The sequence below is a fragment of the Lupinus angustifolius genome, chromosome LG04, assembly GCF_001865875.1.
Source record: "Lupinus angustifolius cultivar Tanjil chromosome LG04, LupAngTanjil_v1.0, whole genome shotgun sequence".
Taxonomy (NCBI): domain Eukaryota; kingdom Viridiplantae; phylum Streptophyta; class Magnoliopsida; order Fabales; family Fabaceae; genus Lupinus; species Lupinus angustifolius.
This window is the reverse complement of record NC_032012.1, coordinates 21,027,673-21,045,727: the sequence shown is the minus strand read 5'-3', so window position 1 is coordinate 21,045,727 and position 18,055 is coordinate 21,027,673. Positions and strand designations below refer to the sequence as shown.

The 18,055-nt window shown below is 33.3% G+C and overlaps 1 protein-coding gene across 1 annotated transcript; it reads right to left on the bottom strand.

Annotated features, from left to right (window-relative positions):
* On the bottom strand, window positions 8,688–11,676 carry LOC109346170 (3-ketoacyl-CoA synthase 11-like). Its single transcript, XM_019585583.1, has 2 exons — window positions 10,730–11,676; window positions 8,688–9,673 (listed from the first exon to the last, which is right to left on the bottom strand). Exons 1-2 carry the CDS (start codon window positions 11,507–11,509, stop codon window positions 8,894–8,896), a joined length of 1,560 nt encoding a protein of 519 aa, XP_019441128.1. The 5' UTR covers window positions 11,510–11,676; the 3' UTR covers window positions 8,688–8,893.

Below are 18,055 nucleotides of genomic sequence, written 5' to 3'. Positions count from 1 at the left end.
TATATATATATGATCGATCTATTCCAACAGAACTGTCCATTTCAGGATGGTGTCGTATCAAACACTTTCTGGGCATCCATCTCATCGATCCTGATTGTAAAGAGAAGTTGTCAGAGATTGTCTACTTTGCACTGTCTGATCCAACATAATACCTCATCTAGGAATATACGGGACTCGTCTCACCTAGACTCTCCCTCAAGACTTTGCTGATGAATCACCACCATCGCCGTCCTTCTCTCTCAAAATCTTGTGGCTCGTTCGTCTCCCGCAAATTTCCTCTCCACTACTGCATTATTCACAATGAATATACGCACTAACCAAAGTTAACAAATTAAATCTTTTAATCCATATTTTATAACGATCTGCCCATCCTAAGACATCTCCCATCGGGAATGCTTATAGTGGGACCCGATCTTAACATTTAAACCACAGAGAATAAACCTCAACACCACTATGAACCATCGCTGAATCACCCTGGACGATTCTCGAGCCAATCCTCTTACGGTTAGGCGATCACACTGCATGGGCATATAATACTTCTCAGCACCACTACGAACCATCGCTAAATCACCCTGCACGGCTTTCAAGCTAAGCCTGTTACGGTCAGACGATCTCGCTGCGTGGACATAATATAACACTTGTGGGCTTAATCCTTAACCATGCAATTATTTACATACACCACTTTAGATAGGGAAACTCTTCTTTGTATCATTTTCAAGAGTTTCATATAATCATTCATCTTTACAACATTTACTTATTGAAAGAACATATCTGCAATAAAGGTGTTTTAGGTTTTATTGAATAGGGTTGGAAGTGAATGAATTCTTGATGGCAAAAATGTCATTAGACTCTCACACATGTGAGAGTTATCGTTCAAATGACTTAAGAAGTCTTGTCTATATGGAGTCCTCTCGCTCAAGCGAAAGCTGTCTTGCTCAAGCGAGGGAATCACCATTTTTATAAGGCACCTATGGCTCAAGCGAGAATTGTCTCGCTTAAGCAAGAAAACAACAAGTTTTCTTTGTGCATATTTCAGCTCAGGTGAGAGTTGTCTCGCCCAAGCAAGAAAACCCATTTTCTCTGGACACTTCTCGCTCAAGCGGGAGCTATCTCGCTCAAGCGAGAAAAGCCTGAAACTTAGTTAAATTTTTGTTCTCAGTGAAAGTTTTCTCATTTATAACATATGTTTTTAAGCCTTGAATTTAACAATTACCTCATACGTATAATTCTTGGAACAATTATTCGAGCAATATTAAACAGGAATAATCATGGCATCTTCATACATAAACATAACCTAACATAATTCGGCATAATAAATATTTTTGTACTTAATCCAAACAAAACGTACAATTGATTAAGTACAAGTTTTCTTAACCCAAGACAACTCCAAACTTGTGAGAGAGTTTGGAGGTCCTAAAGCATATTCGGACACCACTGTGTTAAGATGTTTTCTCCCTCACGTGAGTGTGTCGTGCAAATTGTTTCCTCGATTCCAGGTGAGCTTAATTTGTCGGCTCTCTTCTCGAACTCTTCATCACGTCAAAATCAAATAAATGCTAATCAGGTCACTTTGATGATTATTATTCTTACGAAATAACATTTTACGCGAAAATAACACTTCCGAGCTAAAACAAACTTAATCGCTTTCATCCATCCGATTCAAGGTTAGGTATTTCTTGAATCATCATTTATCATTGTAAGTGTTATAACACAACGACACTTTCTAAAGTAAAGTTTTAACAAAACTTATAATAGAATTATGTCATAATTTGTTGATATACACCAGGTTAGTTTCCAGGAAAGAGAGGTGAGTTATAAAGACACACTTAAATACCAAGTCTTTCCTTAGACAAAACTTTTCTAGACATGTATTTCCACTTCATTACATTTTTCCGGTAATGATAACTATTCATAAAACTTATCTTTTCAAGTAAAACATTTATATTAAGATTAACATTTTTAAGTAAGATTATTAAGCTAGACTTACCATTTTAAAGTAAGCCAACTTAAAAAAAATCAATACTTTTAAATGAAGACTTTTTAAGTCAATCTTAGCACTTTAAAGTAAACTAACTTAACCAAGATCAACACTTTTAATTCATTTTTTTAATCTAAGACTTCATAACACTTTAGGTTTATAAAGTCCTAAGGCCAATCTCCTTATTTAAAGTATGCTACTAAAGAAAACACAACTAATTTCTCGATCATCTCAACACCTCCAAATTTTAGGATAACCTCATGGGTTAATAGGTGTTGATTTCATAGTCATGAATTATAAATCATAAGTTAACACTTTCACTACTTTACTATCCAAAACTTCATAACACTTTAAGTTTATGAAGACAAGACTTTAATAACTCATCTTTTATCCCAAATCATTACTTTAACTTAGAAATCAAAGAATAACATATGCTAAACAACCTTTTACACATAATAACTTTTAAAAATGAAATTTTTTCAACAAAACTCATAAACATTTTGAACTTTCAAGAATAGACATTAACTTTTCTTAAACACAATAAAGGTTTCTTTGATGTTCAAATCATCACCTTTAAACACATTCAAATACTAACAATAATTTCCAATATTTCTAAAGAAAATAAACTCATCTAACCTTGTCCCAAGATATAGTTTTTCCGTCTAAGAACAAGGAAGAAATTTTTAAGTTTTAGATAAGTCAAAAACTACACAAAGGTTCATATGATTTCATTATCATCCCCTTTAGTCATGACTTACAAAATATTTAAAGAAAACAAAAATATACTAAACTCCATAAATAACATACTAAGAGATCATGATTTTATTATGGTGTATGTGGAGAAAAATGGAGAAGAGAAAAGGAGAAAGAATACCTTAACTTTCTTTGGGAGAATTAGTGTAAAAATGAGAGGATTTAGTGATGTAATTATAGGAGGGCGTCACCCTCTCTCAAATATAAAAATTAATGAGAGGCAATCTAGCTTTAGGCTAGCTTAGGTGATGTGTCTAATGGTCGTGGAGTGAGGAGATTTGGTGAGTGATTTAGGGGATTATGGAAGCTTTGACTTTGCTTTTTTGACAAGCCATTGACCCATGATGTGATTAATACTCCGACTTAATTAATGCGACATGATTTCGTAATTGAATTATTGAGCGAGTATTACCGGGTAACGTTGTCCGGAAATATACGATCTACCGATTTAGGTTTTTTGCCTGAAACGTCGAAACCTGAATTTTGAGGTGAAAAATACCTAGAGATGAGTTACGGACAAACTTGGTGTCTATTTTTACTAGAAATAATATTTCAAAGCGAACGGCGAAAGGAATTCGATTCTGAGTTACGGAACTCAAAAACTAGGCGAAAACTCGATAAAACGACCCGTAATCGTCTTAGAAACTTTATTCTCCAAAAATCTTGAAAAAATAGGGAAAATAAGGATATTATAATACAATACTAGAACTCATACAAAACTCAACTGAGGTTTAGCCTAAAGCATTAGTGATTAATTTCTATAATTAATTCATTAACAACTAATTTCTTAATTAAACGTGCTCGAATAAATACGGAGTTACATCATGTAAACTTTTGTAGACAGTTGGTCCTAGTGCCTTTGTTAAGGCATCAACAAGTTGTAAATGAGTTGGTATAGGAAGAAGTTTAATCAAACTTTGGCTACATTTTTCTCTTATGGTATGACAATCTAACTCAATGTGTTTTGTCTTATCATGAAAATCAGGGTTAGAAGCAATATATATAGGAGATTGGTTATTACAATATAGAAAAGTAGGCAGAGAATAAGCATAATGTAAATCTTCAAGCACATAGTAAAGTTAAGTTATTTCACATGTAGTTAAGGCCATAACTCTATATACAACTTCACAAGAGCTTCTAGAAACAATAATTTGTTTCTTTGATTTCCAAGAAACTAATGAATTCCCTAAATAAATACAATATCCAATGATAAATCTCCTAGTGTTTGGGCAAGTTGCCCAATCACTGTCACTATAAGCCTTGAGTTGAACAATTGCTGGGAAGGAACATGCTAAGGGCAGGTGATCCCTTTAGTCATAGGTGTGGTGGATGGTTTACATCAAATCATACCTGCACCAGATATGATTTTCATAGCATATCTCCTCTAGTTCATAGAAATATCAGTCTTACTCCTAGAAATCTCAAAGCCAAGAAAGTATTTCAAGTCACCTACGTCTTTAGTTTTCAAGGTTTTATCCAAAATGTGTTTGAGATGATTAAACTCTTCCATATTATTGCCACTTATAATAATATCATCTACATAAACTAATATTGCAGTGATTAAATCTTTTGTAGACCATTTGATAAAAAAGGAATGATCACCTCAGGATTTTTGGTAGCCATGCTTTAAGAGGAAGCTAGAAAGCTTAGCAAACCATTGTCTACTAGCCTACTTGAGGCCATATAAAGACTTTCAAGTTTGAAAACAAGATTACCTTGGTTATTGGGAAGGCTAAGAAGTGTGGTCATGTAAACCTCTTCAATTAAGTCTACATGTAAAAAGAAATTATTCACATCTAACTGTTTTAGGAACCAATTGTGTATAGAAGCCATTGCCAAGAGTAATCTAACAGTAAATAATCTTTGCAATATGGGAAAAAGTTTTAAGATAATCTACACCTTCAGTTTGGGTGTATCCTTTGGCAACTAACCTTGCCTAGTATCTTTCTACACTTCCATCTGCCTTATATTTGATCTTGAATACCCATTTACATCCTATAACAGACTTATCTTCAGGCATAGTGGTTAGGATCTAGATATTGTTTTGTTGGAGGGTAGATAGTTCATTGTTGATGGCTTCTTGCCAATGAGGAAATTTCACAACCCGAGAATAAGTCTTAGGTTCAATGTTGGTAGTAAGGGAAAGGATAGTAGTCTTATAAGTGTGAGAGAGTCTATCATAATTCAAGTAAGAAGATAGAGGATATCTGATCTTAGTTTTAGGCATGTTGGTTTTGTTAATTAAGGCACAATGATAGCCATGAAGGTAAGTTGGTGTTCTAGTTACTCTTTGACTCCTTCTAAGGTTTTCATTTTCATAAGATATGATAGGGCTCCTAGGGAGAATATTCTCATTTATTTCTTCATGACTATTAGCATTTCTAGCCCATGAGGGCATATGATCATTGTAGATCACATGATTTGATATTCTTGGTTGAGGCATGGCAAGTTCATGATCATTAGAGATTTTATAAGGTTTTCATTTTCATAAGATATGATAGGGCTCCTAGGGAGAATATTCTCATTTATTTCTTCATGACTATTAGCATTTCTAGCCCATGAGGGCATATGATCATTGTAGATCACAGGATTTGATATTCTTGGTTGAGGCATGGCAAGTTCATGATCATTGGAGATTTTAGGAATATAAAGGGAAATCCTTTTATAAAAGATCACATTTCTACTAATTTATATTCCTTTAGTGGACAAGTTCAACACTAAATATCTTTTTGTTCCTTATTTGTATCATAGAAAAAGGCATTTGTTGGCTCTAGGATCAAACGTAGTTCTAGAGTGGTTTTTTGTACTAACATAGCACAAACAACCAAAGATTTTCAGCATATGCATCTTCGGTTTATTTCCAGTCAACATATTATAGAGGATCTTTTTGTCCAGGGCAAACGTAGGCAACGAGTTGACAATATAGATAACATATTTAACAACAAAAGACCAATACATTCTTGGCAATTTGCTTTGGATCAATAGAGTTCTAACTACATTCAGAAGGTGTTGGTGTTTCCTCTCAACAATCCCATTTTGTGGAGAGGTATAAGTACAAGTGGTTTGATGTAGTATTCCTTTAATAGAGAAAAAAGAAGTCATAATGAACTCAGGACCATTATCACTTCTAAGAGCCTTAACCTTAATGATATATTGAGTTTCTATCATGATAATGAAATCCTGTAGAGTTTTATAGGTTTATGCCTTGGATCTCATGAAATAGACCGAAGTGTGTCTAGTGTGGTCATCCATAATGGTCAAGATATATCTATACCCTTGAATAGAGGGTGTGGAGTAAGGTCCCCATATATCTACATGTATCAAATCAAATTTGTGTGAAGAATATAAATTGCTTAAAGGAAAAGATAACTTCTTTTGCTTTGCTTGATGGAAATATCATATATGTAATCCTTATTAAATTTGACAAAAGGAAAAGTGTTCTTTATTTCAATCATACAATTGTGTGATGCATGTTAAACCTAAAGTGCCATAAGTTGGAATCAGAAATGGATGCTAAAGAATTAACATGGTGAGATGTTCTATAACTCTTCAAAACATATAATACATTGATTGACATAACCACATATTAATGCCAATTTAGATATAGAGGTCAAATTATATGAAAAGCTTGAAAGATATAACACATTGTGCATAATGAGGTTTAGGAGAAGAGACACTATTCCAGAGGTCCTTGCTATGACCTCACTTCCATTAGGTAATTTTACTCTGATGGGTATAATATGAGAATGTAGCTAGAAAGTTTGGATAAATCTAAACTGATGTGGTCTATTGCACCGCCATCCCGAATCCAACTAATAAAGTGAAAATTTGGTTTGGAATTATCTGTTGCCTTGTTGTGGTTACCTGAAGCAGCTGATAGGACATTGCTAGTGTTGTTAATTGGTTCACATTCATTTGTTCTCGGTGTTCCTCCACTAGTTGAATGTTGAAGCATGCTAACTAAACCTTGGTACTGATGCTTACTCAATCCATAAATTGTGTCATTCTCATCATTCTGTTGATTCAATGTATGACTCTAGTCCTCTACCTTGGAAGTTCTTAATGAGTTTACTTGATCACTCTTGCCAAAATTTGTTGGGAATCCATGCAATTTGTAGCACGTTTCCAATGTATGCCCATTCTTTTTACAATGAGTGCAGTATTTTCCATAATTTGCATTTTCGTTCCATGTTCCTCTTCGTGTTCCAGCTATGCTACCCCTTCCGGGATTATTTAAACTGAAGGATCTATTTCGACCTTGTCCTCTATCAAGGAAACCTCCTTTTCTCCAATTGCTTGATACTGCAAGAGCCTTAGGATTTAGATCTTGACCATAGAGTTATCTTTCTTGTTGGATGATGAGTGAGAATACTTTGCTCATGGATGGCAGGGGGTCAATGATCATTATCTGTGATCTAATACCTCCATAAGAATCATTTAGACCTTTTAGAAAAATTATTACCATGTCTTCAATCTTGTGCTTCTTGACATCAAGGATTACCCCACCACAACAAGATATCTCACATTTACACTTTGACATTGGTCTAAAGTTGTCAAGTTCATCCCGCAAAACCTTTAATTCTGTGAAATAATCACTTACAGTAAGATCACCTTGTTTGAAGTTGGCCAGAGATCCTTGAAGCTTTGCAATTCCATACAAGTTCCCTTGAGAAAATCTTTCATTCAACTCATCACATATTTTGTATGCCTTGTCCATCCAGATGATACTGTGTGCTATTGAAGGTGTCATTGATCATGTTATCCAAGAGATCACAATATTATTGGCTCTCTCCCATGCTTTGTAGAGTGGATTTGGTCTTGGAGGCATCTTGATTGTCCCATCCACGAATTCCAGCTTTTCCTTTGTTATTAGGCTCATCTGCATAGCCATATTCCATTGGTGATAGTGCTCACCATTTAGTGGAGGTGACACCAGTGCATTCGCTGGATTTTCTGTAGGATGGACATAATAGGGATTCACTAGTTCCTGTGGTGGGTTTACTGAAGGTTGCATAATGATTGGATTTGGTGTTGGGTTGGATGCCATAGTGAATGTAGCAGAGCTCTCAATGGAGCTCTGATACCATTACAAAAAGGCTCAAAACATGTTGTGAGTTCTTCACTCTGTGAATAGATTAAGAGAAAGAAAGGAAATGAAGAAAGAAAGTAAAGAGGAAGAAAATTCAATGTATAATGCATTTGAATTTTATTAATGATTGAATTAATTAATTACAAATCAAAGCCCTTTATTTATAATACATAAAGGGTAGTTAGAAAGAGTAACAACTTGCATAACAAACAATAGAGCACGACAAACACATGCTAAATATCAGAGGGAATTAAGAACATGCCACTTGCTTGTATCGCAAGCAACTCTAGGCTGCACCAGACTGGAATTGTCACTAATTCTGTTGGCTAAGGTTTGGCCCATGATGTTTTGTTTCTAACCGAGATGAGCTTGATTCTAACCGAGCATCATTTGCCTAATAACCGAGACAACTGACTCAAGTGTCTCGGTCAAAATGTTTCTTTACTGATTCATTAGGCCTGAAGGCTTGGGACAATCTGGCACGGTCACAATTGGCACAGTCAAGCAATAGGTAAATCTGGTTATGGGCGAGGCCTGACTTGACTTTGGCAAATCAACATGTGTTTCTTGGTCAGATGTTGGCGCATCAGAAACAATTCTTGGGGCATCAACAGCTAGGCTTGACGCATGAGGGACAATCTTTGGCACATCAACAGCAATGCTTGGCGCATCAACAAGAACATTTGACACATTAGTATTTGACCTTGTTTCAAGTCTGGGCGCACCATGCTCATCCTTGTGCATATTAGCATTGGTCTTGGCCATCTGAGTAGTATGCTAAGCACAACTTTATCTTCCCTTGGCACAATATTATCAGATTTAGTATGTGAAACATTATGACAATTATTATTTAAATTTGATACATGTGAACAAAATAGAATGATAAATTACAAGCACAAAGGGAGTACATTTTATGAAAAATCATGTAATAAATACTCAATTGTGCAGCAATTGTGTACACACATGAGTCCATAGTACATGAAAAGAGAAACTAGCAAAGGTGTTAGGAATAATCTTCTCACACCTCCTGAGATTACAACAATGAAAATTCAAGGCTTGAATTAACTTCTTCCTTAACTAATTGTTGCCACTTTTGGCACATGAACAGGAAAATCATGAATCTCATCCATCCAAGGATTCTTCTCTTTTGCAGGATCAATGGTCCTCAATGCTCTCCAAACTGCACTATTACACTTGAATCCAGAACCAAATGCAATTTGCCAAGTCCTATCACCTTTTCTGATCCTACCCTTAGCTTCAGTGTAAGCCAATTCATACCACAATGAACTACTAGAAGTGTTACCAAACCTATTCAAAGTCATTCTTGATGGCTCCATATGCCAATCACTTAGGTCAAGATTTTTCTCTAACTCATCAAGCACTGCTCTTCCACCAGCATGGATGCAAAAGTGCTCAAAAGCTAGCTTAAAATCTGGAATATAAGGCTTTATTTTCATCTTAAACACTTTTCTAGCAACCAAAGTTGCAAAGAACAAGAGTTGTTCTGACATAGGAAGGACTAATGGCCCAAGTGTTGTGATGTTGGTTTTCAAGGCTTCTCCAGCAACAGCCATTAGGTCCTTTGAGAGTGCAACACCAATTGTTTTCTTCTCATCTTCTTCTTGGAAAACACAGCCATAAGATTTGTTATCTGCACCTTTATGAGTTCTCACTGTATTGAGCAATTGATATTTGGCTCTTCTTTGGTCACATGATTTGTTTGAGAGGAGAATTGCTGCTCCACCCATTCTAAAGAGACAATTTGAGACTAGCATTGATCTGTTGTTGCCAAAATACCAGTTCAGAGTGATGTTCTCCATGCTTACTACTAAGGCATAAGAGTTTGGATGTACCTATAAATATAATTATCATATAAAATTTATTAGTGAACTTTTATAATATTGTTAATACACATCATGTATTATGTATATAATATAATGAACATAAAAATCACATGTGGGTATATATGAAAGATTCCATGGTATATTAAGGTTATAATTTTTAATTACTGAGCACAGAGTCTTTAATTTCAATACTTAATTTTCCAAATAGAACATGTGGACAAAGCATATAAAATATTCCTGAAGGGGTAACAGCTTTATGATACTAATACATAAGGGACGAAAATCAGGTGACCCAAATCATTTTCTAAATTATGTCCCAATTTAATGTTAATGAATCAAAAATATAAAATATTTAATTTTGTAATTGACATAACATATTCTTATTAGTATGAGATAAAATTTAGAGATGAAAACTCTATTCATTAATAAGTTGCCCCACCAAACAAAACTGCCAACATGGACTAAAAACATGGACATGTGGACAACTGCTGCTGCAATTGCCCCAAGAAACTTCTCTTTGCATGGAGAGGCCTATTTGTGGTCCAAACGATGTTTAGAGGATACAAATGTTATGAATCCTTTTTAATTTAACACTACCAACACCAAGTTATAGTCATATACAGATACATGAATACTAACTATATGAAGTGATAAGTAAATGACCATGAACTTAAAATATATGGGATACATAATGATATATGTATAAGGTTATTGTGGTTGTAATATCTAAACATTTTCCATGTGATTTATACATAATCAATGTATCATTTAATATTTAATTATTTTTATTTAAGAGTTAACACTGATTAAATATAAATAATGAATAATACAATGAGAGTGTAAAAAAACTTTTACCTGTCTTTACTCATTTTGCTTATATAAAATCCATGCTGACCAATTATAATTTACAAAAATACAAATAAATCATGAATGGTTAAAAAGAGTATAATTAGACAATTTAAACTGTCAATAGTCTCACTCAAAAGACATGAACATTGATGAGTATAAAATATAGAATAACTGAATAAGAGATGGACTAAAACTTCAAAAGAAAAAAGTGTAAACCTGAAGAAGCTGCTTAGCAAGGTCAATAGAGAGAAGGCCAGCACTGCATCCCATGCCACCAAGATTATAGCTTTGGATATTCCCTCTTAACTTGTAGTGGTTCACAATCATTGCAGATAGAGAAGGTGTAGGATTAAACAAACTACAATTCACCACCAAAATCCCAATATCCTTAGCTTTCACACCAGTTTTTTCCAAAAGCTGATCAATAGCACCAAACATAACTTCCTCAGCTTCTTTCCTTGCTTCAGCCATATTAGGATTTGGTGGGACCCTCAAGATAGCTGGGGGCAAATAAGTCTTTTGACCCAAACCAGACCTCTCAAGTATCTTCTTCTGAAAGGCCAAATTCTCATCTGAAAATGTTTCAGTTAACTCAGACCTCTCCATGAAAATCTCCCTAGTGCAAATGCAATTTTCCTGTGGTTTGTAACATGCAAAGTCCACAAGGTAAACACCTCTTGGCCTACTCATAAAGTAAAGGGTGGCAAGAAATACTATAAGGCTAGAACATAGAGTCACTGAGAGAAGATTGAACTTGAGATTTTCCCATAATTGAACAACATCATTTATAGATATAGTTGATAAATGAGCTGAAGCTAACCCTAGAAGGGGTATCAGCAAAAGGTACATAGCGTTTGATATTAAGATATGGTAACCAAGCTTCACATACTTAAGCCTTACAGATAGAAGAAAATTTGGAAGCTTCATTTTTTCTTTTGGAGATTCAAAAGAAATTGTTTCTGATGAATCTAAGGTTTGGTTCATGTTATTTGCCATGAGGAGAGTGAAGTGGGTTTGGAAACTTGGGAGAGTACTCAAAAGAGAAGAAAACAAAGAACAATAATAGTAATAGAAAATGAAAATGTTTTGGCTTAGGATTTTCCTTGTCAATGACAAATTTTCTTAACTTTGGAGAAGAGTATATGTTTGGCTTAACAAATGAAAGGGAAGAAAGATGAATGTGTTGCAAAAAAGTGGAAGATGGGAGGGTGTTTTAAAGGGTGTATGAAGAGAGAGATTAAGGGAGGATAGCAGATACAACCACCCCAACGAAGTTTTTAATTGTTAACATGCAAGGGCATTCAATAAGCCAACTCGGAACTTTCCTACTTGCTTATCCACATCCACTTCTAATTTTGTATTGTCACTAAAAAATACATCCTATATTAATTAAAAAATTTAAATATTTATTATTGTTTTTATTTTATTATTACTAATGCGATATGAAACATGATCCAGGAAATCTTTTTTGTGCACTGCCAATACTCTCAATTATTGTGAGTATTTAGTTGAGATTAGTAATCAAATAATGATATATTGTCTTGAATTATATTCAAATTTTGTCTCATTAATAAAAACATGTCAATTAAAAAATTAAACAATTATTATTTTTTTAACTATTACTTCATTATTATTGATTTAAGACATGATTTAGGACTCATTATTCATTATTCATGTTCATTATTCATGTTCTAATGGTCTTTTCTCTATTGCGTTTCATGCATTTTAACCATGTCTTTCCATGTTATTACTATTTTGCCACTTATTTTTGTGGGAATATTCTCATTTCTCATTCATTTATAAACAATTTGCTAGCACATGCATGCATGCATACTAAATTGGTGAACAGTCCACTCATTTGTGTCAAAATCACACGTTGGTGATTGGTGAACAATCCAAATAAATTATGTTTATCATGGATGAAGAACTCAAGCTGGTATTCTTAATTATGTTCAGTCCAATTATATTATACCATTAAAAAATATTCATTCTTATGTATTTTTTGATTTTACTTGTTGAAACAAAATAAAATATTATGTGTCACTATACTATTGGACATCACAGAATTGATGACACCAACATCTTCATCAGTTTATTATGCATCTCAGCTTTTTCCTTTCTATTAATTATTTTTTCCTTCTCTGATCTTCATCTTTTAGTTTCACAAAGGAAAGCCTCCTTACTATATACTATAATAAACGTTGCACATTGAGATCCTAACTACGTACCATGCCTGATTTGTTTATATGACCTTTTGTCAATATATGTTCACTTTAAAATGAGAGTTTCCCGAAAAATAATATATTTAAATTGGTGCACGTTAACCAAAAAAGTGTTGGTCTAGTATTGTAAGATTCCGCTAAAATATTAGGATGACCAAAATGTTAATGATTCAATTTAAGTGCATGCCACTTATTAGAAGGGACAACTACGCACCCCAAAATAGATTAATTTTTTACCTAAAAAGGTGAAAGATACTTTTGGTGATACAAAAGATGTATCTTAAGGTGAGTTGAATTTATTTCTCTTAGACAGAATTATTAGAACGAGCATGAGCATATATCACTAAGAGTTGCTAATTGATGTGCAAATGGGTGAATTTCTACTTTTTCTTATGAAATATTTTCCCTTTGACAATATATTCCATCTATTGACATTTTAAACTCACATAGCTAGCTGGATTTGTGAGAAACTTTCATGTAAATTAACACGCTGTGTTGAAATTAAAATTTTGCAAGTGAAACAAGTTTTTTAAGGGAAATAAGATGAATTTTCATTAAAAAGATTTGTCATAGAGGGTTCAAAATATTCGGTTGCTGAAACGAGTAATTAAGTATAAGGTGTTAAAATAGTTGAGCGTTGGTTAATTAGTTTAGTTATGATAGTTAGTTTTCTATTCTTTATATAAAGGATTCATTGTAATTTTGTTTTCAATCTATTCAATATTCAATAAATAATATTTTCTTCTCTTATCTTTCTTGATTCATCAAGAAATCTTTTTCATGTCTCCTACCACTTTAACATGGTATCAGAGCAATAATTATTGTTTTGATCACTCACTTCCGCTTATGCTTTTAACCGTTCCAAGATTCAAGATAGAATCATCATCATTCATCAATCATCAAAGTTAGAAGAAGTTGGAGTTTGATCAAGGGAAATTCACCATCATATTCAGAACCCTCAAACAAAGAACTCCTTCATTCTTTCTTCCTTTATGTTTTCTTCTTCCTTGATCCATTCGAGGTTAAATTCTCATCATATATTGAAGAATGCTCAATCAAGTTTATATCATCAAGAATTAATAAGAAATATGACTATCAAGACTCATTTAAGAACTTCATCAAGAAGTAAAGTGCAACTCTTTTATTATTTCTAGCATCTCAGATAACATTCATTGCAGCTTAATAAAGAAGTTTTCATCTCTGGAATCATGTTTAGGTCTTGCGCACAAAGTGTCTATATCTGTTCCAAGGCCATGCATATATGATCCAAAAGTGAAAATCTTGGCATTTGCTTCGTGCACCCGATGTTCATTGAGTCCTTTGACCCGGCTAATGGTTTTGATTTGTTAGAAAAGTTTTGGCTTTGGTGCATATACGTTTTTTTCATATTCTTTATCATTTAGCCCTTATTATGTTTTTTCTTCTGTGCTACTCTATTTTCTTTACACCTCTCTCATTAAACACACAGTACTTTTATATGTATTTTACATCATTGAAGCGGTATATTAGGATCGAAATTCAGATCCATTTTCTCTCTTTCATCCATTATGGTTGGTTTGGTTGGTTAAGCTTCTGTCGAAATAGATGGTTAAGCTTTGGATGAAGTTGCTTATGCCCTATGGTGGTTAAGCGTCAATATTGCTTCAATTCAGATTTCAAGACTGGGAGACGAAGATTCGCTCACCAGCAAGAGGATGTATTAGAGTATATCATTGTGTTCAACATAATTATTTCAAGCTTGGAATGCTTAATACATTCCAGCTTGCGGGGGAATGTTAAAATAGTTGAGCATTTGTTAGTTGGTTAATTAGTTTAGTTATGATAGTTAGTTTTCTATCCTTTATATAAAGGACTCATTGTAATTTTGTTTTCAATCTATTCAATATTCAATAAATAATATTTTCTTCTCTTATCTTTCTTGATTCATCAAGAAATATTTTTCATGTCTCCTACCATTTTAACGTAAGGTTATGTAAATTTGATTGTCCAAAGTCCAAACCATATGTAGGAGGGACACGATTTGCTTTTATTAATGTACTTTTTAACACTTAAAGCTGCTTAAGTTTCGAGTTGTCCACTCTTTCTCAATCATTCTAGATGTTTGCTTTTGCCCTAAACGCGTGTCTTCAATTCAATTAGTGCCTTTTACTATATCCATAAGTAGGCTTTCGTGTGGTGTCTTCAAATACTAATAAAAATTTAAAATCATTAAAGGGCATCTACCAAATAATAAATTCGAAGGCCATATATTCTTTTATAAATCCTTATATAGTATAAAAAATATAATATATGTTATAAAGTGATATTTTATTTATTAATAATTGGTTCATAATTAATATATGCTATTTAGTTTAGGGTGGAAGATTTGTAAACAAATTTAATAAGATAATATATTATTAGTAATGTATAAGGTTAGTAAGGATAAGAATTAAATAAATCACTCAAACTTATGGTACCTTACTTCAATTTGATTTAGAAAATAGTAAACTATATGTTTATAAAAGGCAGGTAAGTGATTCAATGGAATAGTGACAAGTGTGAGGTCTCACCCACATGGGCTTTAAAGAAGTCACCGCTGCTTACGCACTCTCTCTTTGTTTTGTTTGTATTTGAGGAATGGTCGTCAAAGTTCTTGATTTTGAGAAGACTGCGTAGACACGTAGTCATCTAACAAACCCATCACTATTCTTCTCTTAAATGCTCAAACTTCTCACCAAACACCCACCAATTCCACCTCCTCCAATTTGCTAGCTATGCTAAACTGGGTGTACCCCTCATTTCAGATTATGCTGGCAAAGCTTAAATTAAAAAAAAAATATATATTAGAAGAAGCAACCTTGGGAATAATATTCGAAGCTTCATTTTCAAGTTAGAGATGTTAGACGAGAAAATTATGATACACAAGAAACAACCCACCATTTCATTCACTTCACATTAGTATTATTTACATAAAAATGCACATTAATTAGTACAATTTCTTGGAATGGTCTGCAATTCTAGGTCTAACGTTATATCATTTAAATATGGATCAAATATTATATCCGATCTGACATGTTTATATAGAAGAGACATATTAGGAAATAAACCTCACATTATAATGTCTTATTATTCATTCTCTCTTAGATATGCCAATTAATTTTCAGAAAAACGGCTCTAAGGTTACTTATTTTAAGGTAAATGTCTATATGATAAGAATAAATTATGAAAATCATTGGAATCCTAGACTCCTAGTTTACTGGGTATTGGTTTAAATTGAAGAACTAAACAGTCAAAGGTTAGGGACCTATATTGGAAAAGGCCACAAGGGAAGCTTTAATGAGAAGCTTGACGGCAGTGACGCTGGCAGTAGTCAAAGAAGGAAACGACGGCGATGGTTACTTGAGCCAGGGGTGGTGACAAGCTACGAAGTTAATTAATTTTCATTTATAGACTAATGGAGATCACTTATCCCACTTTTTATACCACAATTATCAGTTGTAATACACTTAAAATGAAAAACATGAAAAAAAATATTTTTTATATTATTTAATAGAATTTAATTGGTTTTGAAACTTTTGGGGACATAGAATACTTGTACTTTATGGACAGCCATGCAGTTAACTTGCACACTTTAACTTCACGTACGACGTGTGTATGACCAGATTGCACAACAGGAAAGTGTGCAAGCAAATAAGGACGTGTGTCGTTCTTGTGATACCGGGTTCACATTCATTAAAAAGCAACAATAATTTGCTGGCTTTCGTAATTTTGTTGTTTTCTGCTTTGGGATGCCAAGTAATAATACTTTATACATCGAATATTTTATGTTTACTTCAGATTTAAAATAATGAACATGGTTCCTTTCGAGGTCCTTAAATAAAAGTACTAGCAGGTTGTTAAGACAATATAGAAAGGCCACCAAGTTATCAATGATCTTAAGATCCGTTTGTCCAAACTATGGGTTGTCAGATCAATTTGTATAATATTTATTTCTTCTTGTTTATTAAGGTGAATTATATATCATGTGGAAAAAGAATGTATGTACCAACAATATTTAGTTTTTTATTCTATCATTGTATTACTTCTAATTTATTTCTAATGATTATTGACGGTTAAATGTTAAACAAAAGTAATATAAATGAATGATACATAATATATTAATTGTATATAAATCTTTACATTGTTTGGACATATATATTACACTATTACATTATTTATGTAATTCAAATTTATAGATGCAAACAAAATTGTATGTATTATCTCCTCTTTTTTCCCTGAGATATATAAAGGGTTTTCCCCCTCTAAAGAGATAGCTTCCACGCCTATCGTTATGCTGAAATTAATCATTTTAAATAGAATTGGGGACCATTTTTGTTCCTTTATGTGAACTCTGTCATTTTTTATGTTGATTTTCAGAAAACATACAAAAGTATATGTGATACAGAAATTATTGGACAAACAAATTTCTTGTCCACACTAACTTTGTGGCTTTTTTAATTGATCACCAACATTGCGAGCAGCGTGCAGAGTTTATCTTATTTTTAAAAAGGCCCAACCTCTTAAAAGGAAAATATTCACTCACGTGGTCACGTGGTTATAAAATTGTATTTAAAATTTAAAATAAAATATAAAAAACAGATTGTTAAGGGAGAAAATATCTTTTTTAGGGGTGTCAATATGGGCATTGCCCGCGGGCCAGCCCGCATTGCCCACAAAAAAATGCGGGTAGGGCATGGTATTTTTGTCTGTTAGCCCATATTGCCCGCTTTATTAGCGGGCATTTTAAACGGGCTCTGCGGGCGGCCCGCGGACATTACATTCTACACTTTAAAATTTTAATCCAAGACTTTATTACTACTTGGTTATTTTATAATTATTATTCCAGACTTGTTAGAGAGAATTATTGAAAATGTGCACGTCAAGATGAACACTTTGGAAAGATCTCCTAATATGTCATGGTTTTTGATGAGGACAACTTGTACCTAAAGAGCTTGAAGATCATCAACAAATCAACGTGCTTAAGTCTTTAATTGGTACTAGGCTTAGACTAGAATCTAGTTTAAGTTGAGTCAAGGCTTAGGACACCTAATACATGTCTCATATGCATATATCTTTTAAATCATTTCATCCATGAGATATGTCATTCATAATATGTTCATGCATTACATAAATACATGTATATGTGCATTCTAGGCATAAACTAAGTGTTAAACATGTATTAACTAAGTGCATAACGTATTTGATGATTAGTATTTAAAAATACACTTTTAATTGCTGTTAATCGATTAACCAAATCCTTTAATCGATTAACCCAACTGCTTTGAAAAGTGGTTGCTACTGG